This window comes from Filicampus tigris, chromosome 16 (assembly GCF_054856515.1).
Source record: "Filicampus tigris isolate MCC_2025a chromosome 16, RoL_Ftig_1.0, whole genome shotgun sequence".
Lineage (NCBI taxonomy): Eukaryota > Metazoa > Chordata > Actinopteri > Syngnathiformes > Syngnathidae > Filicampus > Filicampus tigris.
In genome coordinates this window covers 7,705,083-7,725,024 of record NC_141232.1, presented here as the reverse complement: position 1 = coordinate 7,725,024, position 19,942 = coordinate 7,705,083, and the positions used below count along the sequence as shown (strand labels likewise).

The window sequence follows — 19,942 nt, the reverse complement described above, 5'->3', positions numbered from 1 at the left end:
TTTAATAAGCCTCCTGTCGCCTTCGGGGACTGTCCGAAATCAGAGGGGGAAACTGATGATTTCGGATTTCAGACTGTCCCTGAAACACCCGACATAATTCAGGTCTATGGTTTTGGACTGTCCATAACAGCAACACATAGATAGACAGAGTAAACCGTTTTGGGAATATTAAACAATCGTTCAGAAGTTATGTGATTTTATTTAAAGTTGTTGTGTAAGGAACTTTTTAATTTCAGACGCCCTGAAGGTACCACCTGAACTCAAATGAATGTGTAGTAATTTAACAATTGTTTGGTTGTTATGTGGTTGATATTATTCCAGATTGTCCCTTAAGGCAACATTAAGGCAACAATTATATTAGTCTGAAGTGTTTGTGTGTGTGCCTGCGTGTGTGGTGCAGCCCTCCAGCGGGGACCAACACTGAGGACATCTCGATGCCCTTACCAGGCACAATGGATCAATCATGTTATCTTCTTCTTTATCTTCACCGCCTCTACAAGTAATCATCTGGCACACATAGAACAGGATTACGCACATCCCACATTCTCCGGCTCTGATACAAACACTTTTATTTCACAACTGAAGCTTTTACGCAGAAAGCAGCAAATCTATCAAATAATAAGATGATGTCAGCGTCTGTGATGATAATATCCAAACTCTGTTCTTTCATTTGAATCTTTTTTTAGACATTCAGTCATAAAAGCATGCTGCATTGAAACTGAAATCATAAACGTGATTTCATTAGTATGACTATACAATAAGTATAGCACAAAGTGTGAAATGACCTCCATTAAGAAAAAAAAAAAAAAAAAAGGAACATGACAGAAATGGGACATATTAGATGAAATCACCCTGTTGGGGGTGGGAGAGGGAGTTGAGGAACTGCGCAGTGTGTAATAATATAACGCTTCATAAATGTTCCACTTGAGGTTTTCTCCTCATCTGGCATTATTAACCTTTGCAGGCAGCCAGCGCGACTGCGGAACCAGAGCGTCATTTTTCACTCCGTTAACATCTGTGACCTTGTGTAACGCTCCCAGTGTCCCCGAAGGCCCTAAAATGGCTCCCGGATGGCATCGTTCATATTTGCTTTTGACGGGTGTGTTCAAATTGTTTGTGTTCGTCAATCAATCAATGTAAAATTGTTTAGTTGGATGCCCTATAAAATCCTCACCTCAAATCGAGGTTGTGGTAGTGAAATTTATGGCATAGAAATTGAACAGTTTCGTGATACTGTACTAAGAACTGAGGACTAATACCGGTGCGCCCTCTGCTGGCCAAATTAAGTAACAACGACAAGAGGTTCACGCTAACACCTATTACGACTTTGGGAGTGGTGTGTTTGGAGAGGCAGAGCGAGCTTGGAGTGTATTTCCAAAAGCACCCGAGAGTAATATAAAAAATACACATATTTTTTATTTAAATATTTTTCACATGTTTAAAAAATATAAATATTTTTTATGGTTATTTATGATAGCACACAAGTTGTCCCTGAAGGGAACACCTATATTATCCATCCATCTTCCGTGTATGTAAATGCAAAAACGTTTTGATTTCAGATAATCCTTGAAGGCAGCAGCCGGCAAGCAGATGGATGGTGATTGAATTAATGTTTTTGTTTGTTTGTTTGTGTTTTGGGGTTTCATTCTATCCAAGACTTCAAGTGTTGCCTTGAAGGACAGCTTGAAATCAAACATTTACTTTATATGTGAGGAAAATATGACACGTCAGCATTTCAGCACAAATACTTATTTTCTCATTTGTTTATTAAAAATGCAAACAAATGCAGTTTAAAAGGATACTAACGCACTCAATTATAAGGATGTGACTAGTATTTACGATAACAAAAACAAATTTTAACCAATTGGTCCCTGAAAAAAAGATGCAAAATTGAGTTGCTATAGACATACATACATAGCTATAATGACAGCATTATTGTACATGGCCTTCATCTTCAACAATAAAACTCCTTCAGTTTATGTCAAATGTCCATAACAATTGAGTCATTTAAGAACAAATGAAACGAAACCGTGTAACAAATCTCCCCGACGACAGGTGATGTCATTTTTCCCGTACGCCATCAACCGCATGCCTGCTATGATGGCTCTTAAATGTAGGATGGCCGTTAAAGTGACATAATTAACAGTCTGAATGCTAAAACAAAAATTGCGATGTGAAAAATGATTTGCCCCCTTGATTCCTTTTTTTTTTATTGGTGTGCATATTTATCACACTTAATGTGATATCATTATCACACCAAAATTACAGTGAAGAAGTCTTCAATATTACACAAATATGAAATACAACAGCCAGCATGCATCACGTCCATCATCTGGAGCAGTTCATGGTAAATATTTGTCTAATAGCGCAAACAAAAATATACAAATTAAATAAAATATATCATACATTTCAGAAATGCTGTATTTCAGTGTGCAGATTGCTACAGGTGTGTTTTAATGGTCAAAGTTGGCCGAAGCAAGTTTTAGGTGGGTTTGGCCTAGTGAGCAACAAAAGGAGCCGTCGTCACGCATTTTGTTTGCGCTAGCACCATGCTCCTTGCGAGTGTTTTCATTTTGCCCTTGCGTATTTATTTGACTAGTTATCCTGTTCAACAAATGGCTGAATGAGCACAGGCGACTTATTTCTACCTCCACTTCACTCGAGCTTTATCTAAGGTTTGACTTTAACTCAGATTGTGGCTCTTCCCCCCCACCTCAAAAAAAGAGCGTAAATCCTGACACCACTATATATAATAGTTTAAAATACATCAGCCAGCACAACTGATTCTGGACGCCCTAGGCAGATTAGATTGACATGTCAACACGAGGCAAAATTTTGATTGGACAGAAAATATAAAATCCACATACATTTATGTAAAGCAGCATAGCCGAGAAAAAATGCTTGGAAATTAAGAAAATTGACTGTTGGGAATATATTAATTCAATGTCACAGAACAAATGTGCCAGTGGAGAAGGCGTATCACGTACTTACTTGAAAAGCTTGATTATCTGAAACATTTACTGTACATGTGTAATAAAAAAAAAAAAAAATGAAGAAAAAAAGAGGAAGAGGGCAAATCCTTTTGACTGTATGTTGCATATCTGCTCGTCCAGTCTTCAGCCGTCTGTGGGCCCGCTGCCCTTGTTCTTGTTGCGGCTGAGCGGGAAGGTGGACTTGCTCTGTGGCTGTGTCATTTTGCTGGCCAGGTACACGAAGGGCTCGATAAGCGTGCGGCGGTCGGCCACCGATAGCTCCCACAGGCGCACTTTCTCATTCTTGGCCCAGTTCTGCGCCATGTTGGCGTCCACACGCCGCTCCTCCTGCTTGTCCAGCTTGTTGCCGAGGACCACAATGGTCACCTGCACAGCGCCACGGTATTTTTCAGCTTACTTTGCATGTCTAAAATACACTTTTAATGGTGAAGCTACACTTCCTGGTTCATAGAGGCATGACTAGACAAACGCACATAGTGATGCACAAAGTAAAAATATACCTCCTTCTTATCTCTGTGCCTGTCGATATCCTTCTTGAGGGCCTCCATGCGCTTGAAGGACTCCTTGCTGTCGATGCTGTAGACCAGCACGAAGCCATCGGCGAAGCTGTAGTAGTGGCGGGGAAACTCCATGCCGTCGCGGAGCCCCCTGGTGTCGTAGAAGCGCACCTGCTCACGGGTGCCCCGGTCGGTTTCGATGGAGCCGATGTAGATGTCCTCCAGCGTCTCCATGGGCTCGGAACCTGACAGGGAATAAGAGGCGGCGTACATACTTAAACGGTTGTCAGCTAAGTGCAGGCCACATAGACAAACAACCATTTGCACTCACTTTCACAAATACTTTATAAATGGTTCAGAATCCTTTCACTTGCTTAACATGTTGTGTGCATTAAGCTGACTGGCCAGAATGATATTTTTCTACATTTAGAGTTTAATGTTGCCACTGGACATTCAATTATTCGGCAATTTCAATTTTATCATCATTGTGTTTTGAACCAGAGTTTGACGGCTGGGTTATACTATGGAGAAGAGCAGCTGAAAGCAAAAGTATGGTCTGCTCATAAAATTTAGTTTATTTCTGAACAATATGCGCAAGTCTGAAATAGTGGCGACGATGAAAAGGCACAGAATTCAACTCTTGATTGAAAAGTGATTGCTCGAGAAACAACTTGTCAAAAATTGATAACGAGTAAGTACCTGCGACATGATTGGCGTACAGTAGCTGCTCCAACACGGCCGTTTTACCAACTGCAGCCTGGCCGCACACCACCACTTTGCAGCTTTTGCCCATGACGACGATCCTCTCTCTGCTCCCGGACGAAAAAAAAGATTGATAAACATTTCACGACAGAACTTTGGTGTTGGCTCGCTCGATAAGCTCCTCAATGTGACAACAAATTAGCTTAGCTTTAGCTTCCGCAGAGCTGCACACATCAGTAACATAGCGAATCGCTAATGTCGCGAAATCAACATCTCATAATAAATTGTGTCTTTGAAACCAAATACGCCAAAGTGTGCTAGTTGATATCAAACATAACACAAAACATAAACATTTGAACGCGCAGAGGTGTGTGTGTTTACACTTACCTCTGAGTCCGGAAGTGACAGTCGTAGTGACGTAGATGGGGGTGCGCGTGCCAGTCATTACGTATGAAACTGACATTCGAAACAAATTATGATACAAAAAAAATATTTTAAAAGCATAGAATATTCACACATGTCCCCCCCCCCAAAAAAAAAAAGACTTTTTAAATTGAACCTGACAAGTGGAATGACTTCCTGTTTACGATGATGTCACTACGACTGCAGCATCTGACCCCGCCCCCTCCACTTTCACGTCAAAATGGCGGCGGAGAGGTGCGATACTGTGAACATGGACCCCGACATCGAACTCCTCAGCGACGACGAACTGGAACGGTAGGACGCACTGACAGCGGCCGAAATATATCCCCGGCGACGCTTTTGGGTTCTGTGTAAAACCAGAACGCCTCCGAGTTGTGGCATCGTGTCACGAAGCTAGAAAAGATAGCCGCTATTTGGCTACATGGAGGCGTTCATGTTATTGTCCTCCACTTACAGCCTCCCTACGCCTGATAGCAACGTGCTGAAGTTATCAGTTCGCCTTTTACGTTTTTGTTTTGTTTCGTGAGAAGGTCATTCTCGAAAGTTCTGAGTTGTCATGACGTTCAAACAATCAATGACTGGGTCTCCCAAAAAAAGTCATGGCAGTCAGCCACACTGACTGACTGACTGACTGAGTGAGCGAGCGAGCGAGTGAGTGAGCGAGCGGCGTGCTTGGTGGTGTCATATGTTCATTTGCTTCTTTCTATGTTTAGCCAACGAGTGGACTCATACTTGGACCGTGTCGCTGTCCGTTCACAGCCTGACACGTTTAAGTTTCATTTTACAGTGCAACTGTCAGCTGACTTTCACTTTTCAAAGTCTATTCCGTGATGGGTGCTGCTGCCTAGTAATGTTAGACTACCAAAAATCGGACTATTTGATACTATAATTGCGCCAAGTACCCCGTTAAAAACCGCCCAAACTTAAAACATCAATTAAATCAATGGAATCGATTGTTATTGTGTGTAGCTACTGAGTTTGAAAAAAAAATACGCTCCATCTACCGCAGTGTTGGTTTGACTTTTGTTCTTTTCCCAAAACAATACATATTTCAAATTGGGAGCGCACAAACTCAAATTCATTATGATTTAGTTAATGGTTTGGTCCGTAACATACCAGAAAATGGGAAAAAATGTTACTCATTGTTTTCCAAAGTTAAAGCAGATGTTTTATTTTGATTCAACACTAAAAGGGTTCCCACGCGTCATGGGGAAACTTGGAAAATGACTGACCAATTTTCCAGTCATGGAAAACACATGGAAAATGAGGGAAAAATTAAAATGTCGTGAAAAAGCTTGTGTTGTCCTAGAATATATTCGTTCCTCCCTCAATGTCTGTTTTCAGCTTTTCAGCCTTCAATGGGAAACATTGAGCTGAAGAGCTTTTTGTGCAAAGTCTCTGCTTCTAGCAGGCACAGGGCCTCTTGTGATGCTACCAACCAATTGCTTTCAAAAGTTCTTGCCCAGTGTTTCCACATGAGTTTGTTGCTAGATTTAGCGACGTTGCTGACGAATGACGGGAAACTTCGAAAAATTGATGGATTGAGCGCCAACGGAAGAGAGTTTTCATCCTCCGCCGGAATCTCAGTCCGTCACTCACGCACTCACACAAAGCTCGGAAATACATTTGACTGGAGAGCGTGGATACATTGCGAAAATTGCGAGGCTTTCCGCCGGGTTACGTTGTGGTTGTTTGTGCAATTTACGACAATTGTTTCTGCTATCGCACCTGTGCTATCACACCTGTGATTGTGCACTCTCATGATAATAACTTTAAGATCACTTTCGTTTTTTTATTTTTTTTTATTTCTAAACAAAATGTATCTGTGTCTACTGTAGGGAAGCAGATGGCTACAAAGAGCAAGGCAATGCTTTCTACATTCAGAAGGATTATGCAGAAGCCTTCAATTATTACACCAAGGCCATCGGTACTTAATATTGATGATCTTTGCCCTTATTTTTCTGGTGGAGATCATCTCACTCTTCTCTTTTCTCTTTTTTTTTTTTTTTGCATGCAGACATGTGTCCCAAAAACGCCAGTTACTACGGCAACCGAGCGGCCACGCTGATGATGCTGTGTCGGTACCGCGAGGCTTTGGAGGATTCCCAGCAAGCAGTGAGGCTGGATAACTCCTTCATGAAGGTGCGTTGAGGAAATCAAATACGAGCCTCGCTTTGTGCTGTTTTGTCGTACGAATAAAGTTGGGTGTCTCTCAGGGGCACCTGCGAGAGGGGAAGTGCCATCTGTCTCTCGGCAACGCCATGGCGGCCTCGCGCTGCTTCCAGAAGGTCCTGGAGCTGGAGGCCGACAACAGCCAAGCGCAGCAAGAGGTCAGTCGGCTCTGGTGTTTGACCGAATGGCATTGAGTGATTTTTTTAATTCATCGTTAGGGTTCATCCTGTAGGAGTGAAAGAATAAGTTAAATAGGTTAAGGCTTATAACAATACGGTGGCTTCCTTTCAAATTCCGAATGAAAAGACTCTTCCCTGAAATGACTTTTTCAGCTCAAGAGCGCCGAGTCCATCCTGGAATACGAGCGGATGGCAGAGATCGGCTTCGACAAGAGAGACTACCGCATGGTAAGTTTTGAAAGAGCCTCAGCGAGGCTTTGTGACGTCATCGCGTGTGTGTCTCCAGGTGGTCTTCTGCATGGACCGAGCCTTGGAGTCGGCCTCGGCATGCCATCGGTTCAAGATCCTGAAAGCCGAGTGCTTGGCGCTGCTGGGGCGCTACCCGGAAGCTCAGTCCGTGGCCAGGTGTGTTGACACGACACCGATGTTCAATGCCTTATTGCTACTTGCACAGTGCTTTTGTATACGTTAAAAAAAAAAAAAAAAATAGGATAGGGTACCCAGTGGGATGCTTGGCGTCCTCTATATGACCTTGATTTTTGTACTGAAATGTTTTTCATGTTTTTTTTTCCCCCACCCAAACGTAGATGCAAATAAAAATATACTATATCAAATACAGAATAAAACTTAATAATAACATAAGATGTTTTTTTTCTCTCCCAAATGCGTTTTCAGTGGGTGTCAATTATGCAGATTTGCGCTATTTTCAGGCCAGGTCTCTATTTCCCGAAAATAGTGGTGGTCGACTGTACACTGCGACCATTTCCGAGCGTGCGTGTTTTTAAATGCTGTTTTTACACCCTTAGCGACATTCTAAGAATGGACTCCACCAACGCAGATGCGCTGTATGTGCGCGGCCTATGTCTGTACTACGAGGACTGCATCGACAAGGCGGTCCAGTTCTTCGTGCAGGCCCTGCGCATGGCTCCGGACCACGAGAAAGCGCGGCTCGCCTGTCGAGTCAGTATTCGGCGGTTTTGTCATCGAGGGTTCAAATACTTGTTGTGTAGCTTTTTACCACACGCTCTGTGTTATTATGTCCAGAACGCCAAAGCGCTGAAGGCCAAGAAGGAGGAGGGCAACAAGGCGTTCAAGGAGGGCAGCTTTGACGCCGCCTACGTGCTCTACTCTGAGGCGCTGACAATAGACCCCAACAACATCAAGACCAACGCCAAGCTGTACTGTAACAGAGCCACTGTGGGCTCCAAGGTAGGCACGCTGCCGGCTCTTCTTGCGTGAGTGATTTACAATTGGTCAGGAATTCCACTTAGCGCAATGCCTCCAAAGGTTTTTGCGTTTTGTGCCACAACAGCATCCATTTCAGTATTTCAACAGGAGCAATATTGTAAAGGGGAGAACATACAGTCAAGTCCATGTCAGATGAACACAGTCAGGCTCTCGCATCTGTGTTTCTTGTCTTTCAGCTGAAGAAAGTGGAACAGGCCATCGAAGACTGCACAAAAGCCATTAAGCTGGATGAGACCTACATCAAGGCCTATTTGCGGCGAGCGCAATGGTACCAAACTGCTTCACTCTTTTCCTTTTTTTTTTTTTTTCCCCCCCCCTTCATTTCACTGCCACCATCGTGTTACATCCTGTCCATTTGCGACCTCGCAGCTACATGGACACGGAGCAGTACGAAGAGGCGGTTCGCGACTATGAGAAGGTCTACCAGACAGAGAAGACCAAAGGTAAGAAGCCAACTTTGCCAGGTCCTAAAGACACCCAGATTGTGTTTTGAATCATCTGCTCATTCCCTACTCCCTAATCACATAGAAACACGACCTTTATAATCCCAAATTTTCATCCAGATATCCCAACAGGAACTTGTATTCCCCCCTCCCCCATGTCATTTTTTAATTCTTTTTTTCTTACAATTATTTTTCAGAAAGTGGTCATTATTATTTGACAGATTATTATATTATTGCTATATAATTATTTCATAAACCATTTTGTCCCTGAAAGCGTCACATGATTTTCAAACTGGGCTTGCCTGAAATAATTCTGAAAAGTGAGAAGCGGCTTTTCAGCAGCAGCAAAGATGTTACTTTTACCCCATGAGGGATTGTCGTACGGCCTCTTGTCGGTCGGTTCAATCACAAGCATAAACATTGATCGTGCACATAGTCGAAGCATTTTGGAGCGCAGCTCAAAACGCTGCTTGGTTTTTTTGTTGCGGCTTCTAGAGCACAAGCAGCTGCTAAAACACGCACAGCTGGAGCTAAAGAAAAGCAAGCGAAAAGACTACTACAAGGTGCTCGGCGTGGACAAGAACGCCACCGAGGAGGAGATCAAGAAGGCGTATCGCAAACGGGCGCTCTTACATCACCCAGGTGCGTCACTCGAATTATAGCCCTTCCCTCCCCCTTTTGAATGACCCGCCCATGTCCTTTCAGATCGCCACAGCAGCGCTAGCGCGGATGTGCAAAAGGAAGAGGAGAGGAAGTTCAAGGAAGTGGGCGAGGCCTTCAGCGTTTTGTCGGACCCCAAGAAGAAGTCGCGCTACGACAGCGGACAGGACCTGGAGGACGAGGGCATGAACATGGGCGGTAAGTGCGGTTCCGCGTCATCACACGCTACGGCAGCCATTTCGTGGAAACTCATGTTTGGTCTCCCACCAGATTTCGACGCCAACAACATTTTCAAGGCGTTCTTTGGCGGTCCGGGAGGTTTTAGTTTTGAAGGTAAGTAAATGATGCCGTAGAATCATTTTTAAAATATTGCACCTAGTCTATATCCCATTCACGTTTGAATGTTATGGTGATGTTATGTTATAGTGCAAAAGCTAACTGAACTTTTTTTTTTGTCTGCCATTACATAACTGTCCATCAGACTGAATTCTTCAGCAAGCAGAAATCCTGTCAAATTTAAAAATAAAAAAAAACGTTGCTGCCCTCCCACTCTTGTAATTTCAGTTATACTACTAATTGGACTAGTTTCTTATTGTAGGTTTGAATTAATAAAATAAGGACGGCATTACAAAATCAAAATACACCACCTGATGGGTTGAAATTCCTTTCTTTTTTTCCCCCCATTTTACTTATGTGAATATATTTTCATTGAAGCATTAATTAAGTGCAGTTTTTCATTTTTAAGAATGCAGTGTTAATGTTTAAACTGCAGAATGTTACAGTGGCTTACGATAATGTTTGTTTCGAGTGAAGTCTATGCCTCGTTTGTGATGCTCATTTGGACCTACTACGCTACTGTACATATTTTAATGTTTGTCATGATGGTGATTTCTTGAGGTTAGAACTGCTGTTTGAGTCCATGTACTCTTAAGTTCCTACAAATTTGACTTTAGTGTCCACCCCAAGCAGCCTGTCAGTGGTTTGACTTTGTGTTTACCTTTCAGCCTCCGGGCCAGGAAATTTCTTCTTCCAGTTCGGTTAAGTGGTCTGCTTTCCCGCAAGTCCGCCACTACGTCAGCACTTGTCAACGCACGCCGCCCCTCCCCCTGACCCGCCGTCTGTATCCTTGAGCAGATACGGATCCTTGTCATCTCCGCCATTGACTCAATGCAACCACACATACAGACACGCAGCAACCGAACGCAAACTAGCCGTACATGGAAGACATTTGAAGTGAACATCGTGCAGCTACTTTTTTTTTTTTTTTTTTTTTTCTAGGGGGTCCACACGGGAAGTAAAGACTGCTTCCCGCTCTGCATGAAACAGCAACTGCCATTTTCTTATTTGAAGTATCTGATGGGGACGGTCGCGAAATGGCATCCTCGCCAGCGGGAGTCGCCGACGTGTGTATGAAATCAACACTTTTTATATTTGACGTTGCCATCCACAGATTGCTGCGTTGCACATGTGACTGGAATGTATCATTTTGATTTGTGATGGATTTTTTTTTTTTTTTGTGTTGTCATCTTATTTTGATATTTATTGTCTATTATTTTTTCCCCGCCCCGCCAGTCACAGCTTCTTATCCAAGCAACGAAACACATGGAAGATATAATTTTCCGACCATTAAAATGCAACTCAATGAAAGGATGGGAGCATAATTAGAATGTTGTCTATGAAAAAAAAAAAATCGGGTCCAGACATACTTTCCTGTTGACGTTGATAAGGTGGGAAAAATCGGGGCGTCCTCACCTTTACTATCATTGTCATTATGGTGAAACTTTCCTGTTTTTATCCACCATGTCAATAAAGTCGAGGCCTCACCTGTCTTTACTTACATGTTATTAAAACCAAATGGGGGAAAAAACATTGCAAAGGATATATTGAAAAGATGATGCAAAGTTTGATCCCTTTTAAATATGAATTATTGGCATTTTTATTGTGGAACTACACTGCATCATACTCTGAGATGTAAATGATATTTTGCACTTACCATGGTAGAGTGTAACTTCTAATACTAAAAAAATAACTGAAGATTTGAAAATTAAACATACTGACACAATGGCCAGTGGCCTGAACCGGAAACTTGTCACGATATTATGTGATGTTGACGAGGATTTTTTTTTTTGTGGCAGTAATAGGTAGTTATGATTATTGCACATAAAAAAAGCAATTGTTATACATATTTCAAACCTTCACTGCTTATTGAACAAGTCTACCTAATATTCTGTCCGGTGAGAAAGGCTGCGTTTCTACACATTTTACAGCCGGGGGCGCTGTTGGCGTATTTGTTAACGCGGTTGCCAGGTTACCGAGCCAGAGAGGCGCTTCTTGTGCTGCGTTTGTGTTTCTTCCCGCTTTTTAGGCTGAATTCTCGTGGAAAGAATGTCTGAAACAGAGTCTGAGTGCAAAAGTCCTAAGACAAAGGGTGTTTTCTCCACTTTGATGGCGGATGGTTACTGGTTGCTGCTCAAGGGGGAGTGTGAGAAGGCGGTGGAGAGCTACAACACGGTGAGTGCTCGCATGAGCCATAACCTTTTCCAAAAGTCCCAAAATTGGCATCAATAGAAGCCGGTCAGATTCAAAATAAAACACTTTCCACAACCATGTTCATAGAGAAAATTACTATCTTTTTGTATGTAAGTTATATTTTAGAGGGGCCCCAAAGCATTTTAAACATACTTTGCAGTGGACTGTTAGTAACCAAACCAATTCCAAATGACTGGCAAAATTGTGCCTCTTTACTAAATTACAAATTGCCTGTTTAGCGTCACGTACTGTACTGTAAGTCAAGTGTATATCATACAACAGGCTCTGACACTAAAGCCCGGGGACAAATACTGCGTCGTGGGCCGGTCCAAGTGCTACCTGAAGATGGGTCAGTACGAAAAAGCCCTGAGGGACGCCGAAGCTTCGCTTCAAGAAGACCAGTATTTCTTTGAGGTAAGTTTTTGTTTTTCAACATCACAGTAAATCCTAATTAATGATATAATTACAATATATATTTTTTAAATAAGGGGTTGTACCAGAAGGCCGAGGCGTTGTACTGCTTGGGGGAATTTGAATTTGCCCTAGTGTTTTACCACCAAGGGCTGAAGCTGCGCCCACAAGTCCACGAGTTCCAGCTGGGAATTCAGAAAGCTCAGGAAGCCATCGAGAATGCCGTCACCGGTATGTGGCTTACACCAATGATGGAAGCATGCAATTGTCCAGAATGTCCTGCAAAGATCATCAATGAACAGCTAAGGGCTTCTGACTGATTAAGAGTACTGTCTCAATACTTGTGTCCATATAATCCCCTTTGTCATCACTCAGTCCCTGCTGCCGTCAAACAGAAGCTAAAAGCAGAAACGTTGCAAAAAGATGCTGAGGTAGCCCCACATCGGTTTGTCGCTCTACATATTGCTACGATAAACACAAACGATTTCACCCAACAGATGACAACAGCCAAGAAGCCACACGCCTCAGAGAAGAAGAAGAAGAGCAAGAAATACCTGGGGGAGTTTTACGAGGACAGGCGATATCTGGAGAAACTGTTAAAGGACGAAGGTATGTTTGTTGTTTTCACCATTTTTTTAAAATTAAAAGCACATAGAAACATTTATGTTGTTTTTCATCAGAATTGTAATCATTGAATTGTGTGTTTTAAGCTTGGATATCTAACTCGCTAGCTATCTAGCCTTTCCCTGGCAACCATGAAGTCAGGCACAGATAAAAATACAATTTTAAAAATTTGCATTTACATCTTTTATTATTATTATTATTTTCCACACTGTGCCGTCTGATGGATTGTGGCAGGGCAGTGCCTCACTTGCCCCTAACGCATATGTCCTTGTTTACTGCAACGTGAATTATCTTCATCTTGTTTGGATGTATGCTGATCTGCAGCCTTGGTGAAAGGCAAGACGAAGAATGGCGAGCAACTACATGATGTCATCCAGGGCTGCCTCACATACTTGGACGACTGCGCTGACTTCTGGAACCAGCAGAAGCCCCCGCGCCCCCCACCTAAAGACCCTCAAAGACAACAAAGCAAGCGGGTCAAAACGCCCATCCGTTCCTCCCCTGAACCTGCAAAAGAGCATGTCGTACACTGACGCAATCATTTGATTTGATTTGTATTCATCTCAAACAAGCGCAAGAATGAAAACGATGTTATAAGGAAAAGAAGAAAAGGCACAGTATGATAAAGTGCAAGTTTGAGAAGGGGCAGAAAGAAGCAAAGCTTATCAAGTTCAGCCTCGCCCCCCACATTAAAACTTCAAGATCCATAGAAACATACATAAATGAAATAAATCCAAACATTTTCAAAAATTAAAGAAAGATACAAGTACAACTCTCATTGTAAACATACTATAGCCTGTACTTAGAAAAAATAAAGAATTAGAAAAATAGCTGGCCAGATAACTGGCCAATAGAAATATTTTTTATGGCAAAATATTTTCTTGGAATAATATAGTGTTTTGTGGCAAAATGTGCATCATGGGGAAATTTAGTATTTGTATGTCAAACTTGTAGTTTTCATGGTGTACGTTGTGTCCTGTGGCCAATTTTCCGTGCTTTTGTAGTATCTCTGCGGGTGCTTGCGCTTGCTTTTCTGTCGCTTTATTCGCACGAGCGGTAACAATGCACATTGACAAAAGCACAGCTCAAATCCTTTCACTCCACACTACTTCACTTGAAACCACGTTCAAACCACCATCGCAACGGTTTTATTAATAATGCATCATCATTAATTATCACCACTATAATTATTGGCATGTTAACATCGTCATATTTCCATTAAATTGTGTCTGTTAAAAAAAAAAACACGCAGTTTCGTTTTGCCCCCATTTCCGGTCTGTGAAGGGCGTGCCCGTGGTCCCCGCCCAGCGTGCTCGTCCCCGCCGCCGTGCATGCGTGCACTGTGCCTTGAAGAAGAGAAGCGGCGCGCGTGCGTGGGCGTGCCAGGTTAGCTTGTCATTGTACGCCGAGGAGCGCGTGGTAATCATCCGCAGCGAATGCTGGTAAGTTGGCACACCATCATCGAACAACAAAAAAAACAGCTCACCGACGTCTATTTTTCCCATGGCGTTTTTGTATTTTGACAGTGTGGAGGAAAACTTAGTCACACAAAGACGGAAGGTATAGTTTGCTGTAATCCGCGTGTTTGACTGGCATGGTAATTGTTTGTGTGCCATGCTCGGCTCCACCCTCTCACTTTAAAAAATAAAAATTATTCACGCTTGAAAGAAGTTTGTTTAATGACACACTCTCTCAAATGCAATGTGCTTTTTATCTGTTTAAGAACAACGCGAGTTGAGTATATCCACTGCGTCACCCACACAACAGCTGTTGGCATCGTATGTTAACTAAAAAGTAAAATGCTCGCTTAAGTTTCGCTTTTGGTAAGACATTTGCGTGATTAGAAATCTGAACATTCTGGTTTTTTTTTTTTGTTTTTTTTGTTTTCTAAATTCGTAGATGTAGTTTGGAGGAAGCGTTTCCGTCTCGTGACACGACACGTTCGCACATCTGGTAAACCAAGCACAAATTTTGGTAAAGAATCAAAATGGGTGCCATTCATTCGCTAGATGGCGCTGTTCAGTCTGACGCCAGGTGCCCACCATTACCATTAAAAAAAAATTAACTGCCTTTTGTTTGCTCAGTCGTTGCCATGTGTTTCTACTTTGTCTGATAACACTTGGTAATTTACAGGGCAACTTGTTAGTTTTGGGGGCCATTTTGTGTCTGCCCCCTGGTGCCATGATGTAAAAGTATTGCAACCATTGGAAACAATTGTGCAATGCACAAGAAATGGGCGGGGATAAATAAAAATGTAATTAATTTTGAGTCTCGTTGCCAGAGTTCTTAATGTAATCTCATGCGTATATAGAGCAATTTCCCCCATCCTTTTATTTATTTATTTAATTTATTTAAAAGCCTGTGTACCCCTGAAGCTTTTTGTCTTACCATGAGTACCCCCTCACTTATACGCGTTGATGTTTCTCCTGAAGTACAATGTATCAACGATGGATTATGAATTTAATTTTAATTTCCTAATTTTAAACAGTTCATTATCTCTCATTTGCTTTTCAACTCAAATTAAACATAAATATAGTGTTCCCTTGAAAATAAATGCTTCAAAAAAAAAAAAATCAAAAAAATGCTTTTGTAACTCTTAGTAACATAACACTGAACAAGAATAATGTTCAGACTCTCTATAGCAATTTTTCTTTCTCATCCATCATCGGAGCTTTAGTGAGACACTTGAGTTGGCACATGTGATTTTTGGTGTGCCAAAGGGTTTATGATCTGGGAAATAAATGTTTCCACGTACCCCCTGCAATGAGATCACAAACCCCAAAGGAGTACGCATACTCTTGGTTGGGAAAAGGAAGTGAGGGCAAAAATACAATAAATACCCATAATTCCTCAAAATACCAGAAAAGTAAAAAAAAAACTAATTTCATCTTTTAAATCTCAAGTTTCTGCAATATTTCTTAAACATTTTTTTATTTAAATTATTGCATTTTGTTTCCACTATATTTTATTTCAACAATTTCCATTTATAGTCTTGTTTTATGATTTAAATTTTTTTTTTTAACAAATGTTGTTTTATTACTATAACTGAAATTTGAATTTTTGTTTATTAAACAGTTTAAATTGATTTGCATTTGTTAAAAATACTTCAACCTTTAAAGTGTTTTTATGCATTTATCTCAATATTTATTATATATATTTTATACAAAGGTACCTCAAATATCAAGCTTTTAATTGTACTGGATCTCCTAAGTTTGTGCAGGTGTACCTTAGGTTGTGACAGGTGAGTGTCGGATTGCTGGTATGAAGGATCAAACTACCAAAAAAAAAAAGTGCTGACAATGCATCACTCTGACATGTTTTCCTCTGTGTGTTGCATTTAAGGTACATGTTATTGTGAAGTGACCCTCTAGAGCCAAAGATGGACCCTGAAAACAATGGTGAGGCTTCCGACGTGTTGGCGAGTCCGCAACAGGAGGAGGTCGTGCTGACGCAGCCTGAGGCGTGTGCAGAGCCTGAGAAGCCAGCAGCTGCTGAAGGGGAGGGGGAGGAGAAGGAGCAACCTGCGGTGAACGGCGGTGGCGACTCAGCCGGAAATATCACAGCGCCTGTCCAAGATGACTCTCCTCGTGAAATCCCCGAAGCCGAGCCACCGGTGCCTGTTGCTGTGCCAGAAGAGGCGGAACCGGCGTCTGAGCCGGTTCCAGAAGCTGAGCTAACGGTGCCGCCAACCCAGGAAGAAGCCGTGGCGCAGCAGCCAGAGGAACCGCGGCCTCCCAGTCCAGAGAAGGTTCAGGATAAAGTTTTGGAGGAAGTCCGGGCTGTAGTTGAGTCCCAAGAAGTTGTCAAGGAGGCTTTGACACAAAATAGTGGCGAGAAAATCCAAGTGCCGGCAGAGAAGCCAGCTGAAGCCTCCGTGCAGAAAGAGGAGGTGAAAAAGGCTGAAGCTGAAATGGCGCCTCCCGCGGAGCCCGAGAAGGAAGGCGAGCCGGATAAAAGCGCCAAGTCGGCAGTTCCGACAGCAGCCGAGTCGAGCGCCGCCGCACCTGACAAGGAGGCGACGGTTCCCTCTGCCGGCTCCCTGTCGTTTCCCGTCCTCAAACACGAGAAGACCAAAGATGCTCTGTGCAGCTCTCGCACCCTGGTTGTCATCCGAGGCCTGCCGGGAAGCGGGAAGACCTTCTTGTCCCGCGCCTTGGCCGACGCCTACAAGGACCGCTGCTCTGTCTTCTGCGCCGACGACTACGCGGACAGCGCGGACTCTGGCGCGGACGCGCACAAGGCCCTGGATGAGGCGGTGGCGACCTGCTGCGTCGACACCCCTGCCGTGCTGGTGGTGGTGGACGACACCAACCACACCCACGAGCGGCTGGCTCGCCTGGGCGAGTTGGCCCGGGAGCAGCGGATGGTCGCGCTCTTCCTCGAGCCGCGCACGGAATGGAGCACGGACACGGCGCGGCTCGCCAAGCTGACCGGACGCAAGCCAGCCGCCATCGCTGCCATGAAGCGCCACCTGGATGAGGTGCAGCTGCCGCTTTTCTTCGGCTGGTTCCTGCTGGCCGCCGCGCAGGATCGGCTCAGGTCCGCGGGCAGCGACTTCCTGACGGCACTGGACGGCTTCAAGAAGAACGCCGTTGGCTGTGAGTTAAGCTGCTTGCGCCGTGTCGAATTTTTGCTGCCACTGACCAAAGGTGGCAAAAGTATTTTATTTTTTTACTTTATGGTGGAGTTTGACTCAAGTCATTTGTTAAAACAAGTAATGATTTGGCATTTAAATCAACAGTCTCTGACTCTATTTTTTGCCAGTAATTTGATTTGATATAAAAAGCACCACACCTGAGGCAAAACAACCAACCAGAAACGGTAGGTGTGACTTCTGAGGTTGTTTTTTTTTGTTGGTGGTTGACTGTCAACGGTTTTTGTTTGTTGTTTTTTTTAAAAGAGGTCATGTTCCCCAATGTGGAGGTTGAAACACTTAAACAAGCCTGTTGAGACTACTTTGTATCAAGCACATCTCGTCAAGTGCAGGGAGAAAATGTAAAGTAAAAAAAAAAAAAAGTTATGCATACTTAAGTAGTCTCCACTGCCCCTGACTCACCTTTCCTCATCTTTTCAGCATCCGTGAATGAAGGTCAGGAAATTCCTCTGGAGCAGTACTTCAAAGGCAAAAGAAGTTTCCACTGCACTACCAAATTCTGTGACTATGGGAAGGCAGAGGGAGCCAAAGAATATGCAGAGAAACCAGTAAGGCAGCCTTTGTTGTCTTACACACTTTGATTTTTTTTTTTTGACTCTTTGACATTTTTGGCACGTGGTCCTCGGTTTAAGAAGTATGAGAATAAGGCAAGCACAGTTGCCACCGTACATTTTTCTTTATGGCCTACAAGTGTTTTTCATCTTAAGTTTTCCTGTGATTATGTTTTTACTACAGCAGAAGTGAAGACAAATTCTGAAATTCATCATACCATGTAACGCCTGTGCTCGAATGTTATCGCTGATGGCTTTTGTTGTCTTTTTCAGGCAGTCTCGGAGTCGTACGGCTCCGTGTTCGATCTGGCCGTGAGCGCTCTTTTTGTCACGCCTCGCACCTTCGGCGCCCGCGTCGGCCTCACCGAGGAGCAGCTCGTGCTGTGGCCGGCGGACGCCGAAAAGGAAGCGGAGTCCTCCGTCCCCGGCGCCGCCTCTTTGCCGGCGGGCAGCCGTGCGCACGTCACCCTGGGCTGCGCGGAGGGCGTGCAGCCGGTCCAAACGGGTCTGGACCTGCTGGAGATCCTGGTGTTACAGCAGGTTGAGCCCGTCACCGACTTGGAGCTGGGCTCGCTGCGCTTTTACGGCGAAGGCAGGTGGATGCTGGAGCTCAAAGAGCCCATGTGCGTGGCGGCGTGCTTCTCCAGCTTCTACAAGCGCAAAGGCCCATCCCATGAGCAGGGCAAGAAGGATCCCAAGAAGAAGAAGAACTGCGCCATCTTGTGAAGACTTGAGGCGCCTTCACATGAGATGGATGATTAATTCCAAAATAGGAGAGTTTAAAGGCTTCAAATGTAGCTAGCTTGAATCTTTGTGTGCCTTTTTTTTCTTTTTTTTGTCCTCCCCCCCCCACACCCGTTTTGCACTACCCAAAATGCCTTCAGTCAAGTTCACATAGCTCAATATGCCTTCATTCTAGTTCATAGTTCACCCAAGCTGCTCACACATCGGTGGCAGACTTTCGGGACATTTTTAGACTAGCATCCTAGATCACCTGTTTGAGAGTGGAAATCATGTACTTGGCGCGCATCCCAATCCCAGATTTACATCGTGGTACACCATTTCAAACTGCTTTATAGCTACCTTGTCGTCTTTGTCAAATGGACTAGCATTGAGAAAGTGATTGTAACACTGGCAAATAGGCCAAAGCTGTGCGTTTAAATGTATTAGAGTGCGTTGGATATGCTTCCTTGCGCACTATGCGTTGTTTTGAAAGGGAGACCTAAAAAATGTTGGCATTTCTTCCCCTCCAATTGCTTGCACTTGAAAGAACGCTGTGAATCCAAATATTTCTCGCTCTTTTTAGCCAGTTTGAACAACGTAATTTGCATTTCAACCTAGCCTTTTGACTTGGGATTTGGAAGTCCAACTTTGTGTAGCTCTAATGAAGCACTATTTTTGCACTTGTTTTGTACACTTACCGGTAATAAAAACCAAGACCATGTGTTGCTCCAGCAATGCTGTTCTCTGTTTGTTTTGTACTGGCATCACTAAAGTGTTTTTCTCAGTGCGTGTGTTTTAAGTTCATGACCAGCAGATGTCAGTCAACGCTAAGTGCCTTCCCGTTAGAAATGAACCACTTTAATAATACGTAACGTATACAGTACATTTTAGGGAAAAAAAGTGTGTTGCAATAACCAACGATTCATGTGTGGCCATTTGTTGCAAAAACACTACCCAGGCCAATATATATTTAGTTACTGCAGTGTTACTGCAAGTTCTCAACCTTTTATTGAGCGTTGTCACAGTTTACATTAGAAACATCTCATGGCACACAGCTTTAAAAAATACACAAATGTTGGAGAATTCAGGGCCGGTTTAGTTGAACACTATGGATGAGCATTTAATTGTTCTGC

At 43.3% G+C, this 19,942-nt stretch overlaps 4 protein-coding genes across 5 annotated transcripts; 3 read left to right on the top strand and 1 right to left on the bottom strand.

Moving 5' to 3' along the window:
- Positions 1-1,747: 1,747 nt before the first annotated feature.
- Positions 1,748-4,616, bottom strand: nkiras2 (NFKB inhibitor interacting Ras-like 2). Its single transcript, XM_086055106.1, has 4 exons — positions 4,580-4,616; positions 4,190-4,299; positions 3,494-3,735; positions 1,748-3,359 (listed from the first exon to the last, which is right to left on the bottom strand). Exons 2-4 carry the CDS (start codon positions 4,281-4,283, stop codon positions 3,117-3,119), a joined length of 579 nt encoding a protein of 192 aa, XP_085911232.1. The 5' UTR covers positions 4,284-4,299; positions 4,580-4,616; the 3' UTR covers positions 1,748-3,116.
- Positions 4,617-4,800: 184 nt separating this feature from the next.
- dnajc7 (DnaJ (Hsp40) homolog, subfamily C, member 7) lies at positions 4,801-11,146 on the top strand. The gene is made up of 14 exons (XM_086055102.1): positions 4,801-4,909; positions 6,454-6,542; positions 6,633-6,757; positions 6,832-6,945; positions 7,120-7,194; positions 7,253-7,371; positions 7,773-7,926; positions 8,011-8,175; positions 8,391-8,482; positions 8,584-8,657; positions 9,153-9,299; positions 9,363-9,515; positions 9,588-9,650; positions 10,322-11,146. The coding sequence occupies exons 1-14, from the start codon at positions 4,836-4,838 to the stop codon at positions 10,357-10,359; spliced, it is 1,482 nt and encodes a 493-aa protein (XP_085911228.1). The 5' UTR covers positions 4,801-4,835; the 3' UTR covers positions 10,360-11,146.
- odad4 (outer dynein arm docking complex subunit 4) lies at positions 10,580-13,795 on the top strand. 2 transcript variants are annotated; one of them, XM_086055103.1, is made up of 7 exons: positions 10,580-10,724; positions 11,793-11,828; positions 12,129-12,260; positions 12,335-12,488; positions 12,633-12,688; positions 12,755-12,866; positions 13,206-13,795. In XM_086055103.1, exons 1-7 carry the CDS (start codon positions 10,635-10,637, stop codon positions 13,412-13,414), a joined length of 789 nt encoding a protein of 262 aa, XP_085911229.1. In that variant the 5' UTR covers positions 10,580-10,634; the 3' UTR covers positions 13,415-13,795. The 2 variants fall into 2 exon arrangements, with proteins under 2 accessions (XP_085911229.1, XP_085911230.1); XM_086055104.1 differs by having other exon boundaries at positions 10,585-10,724; positions 11,683-11,828.
- Positions 13,796-13,958: 163 nt separating this feature from the next.
- On the top strand, positions 13,959-19,544 carry cnp (2'',3''-cyclic nucleotide 3'' phosphodiesterase). Its single transcript, XM_086055101.1, has 4 exons — positions 13,959-14,323; positions 16,224-17,479; positions 17,956-18,083; positions 18,360-19,544. Exons 2-4 carry the CDS (start codon positions 16,261-16,263, stop codon positions 18,810-18,812), a joined length of 1,800 nt encoding a protein of 599 aa, XP_085911227.1. The 5' UTR covers positions 13,959-14,323; positions 16,224-16,260; the 3' UTR covers positions 18,813-19,544.
- Positions 19,545-19,942: the final 398 nt, after the last annotated feature.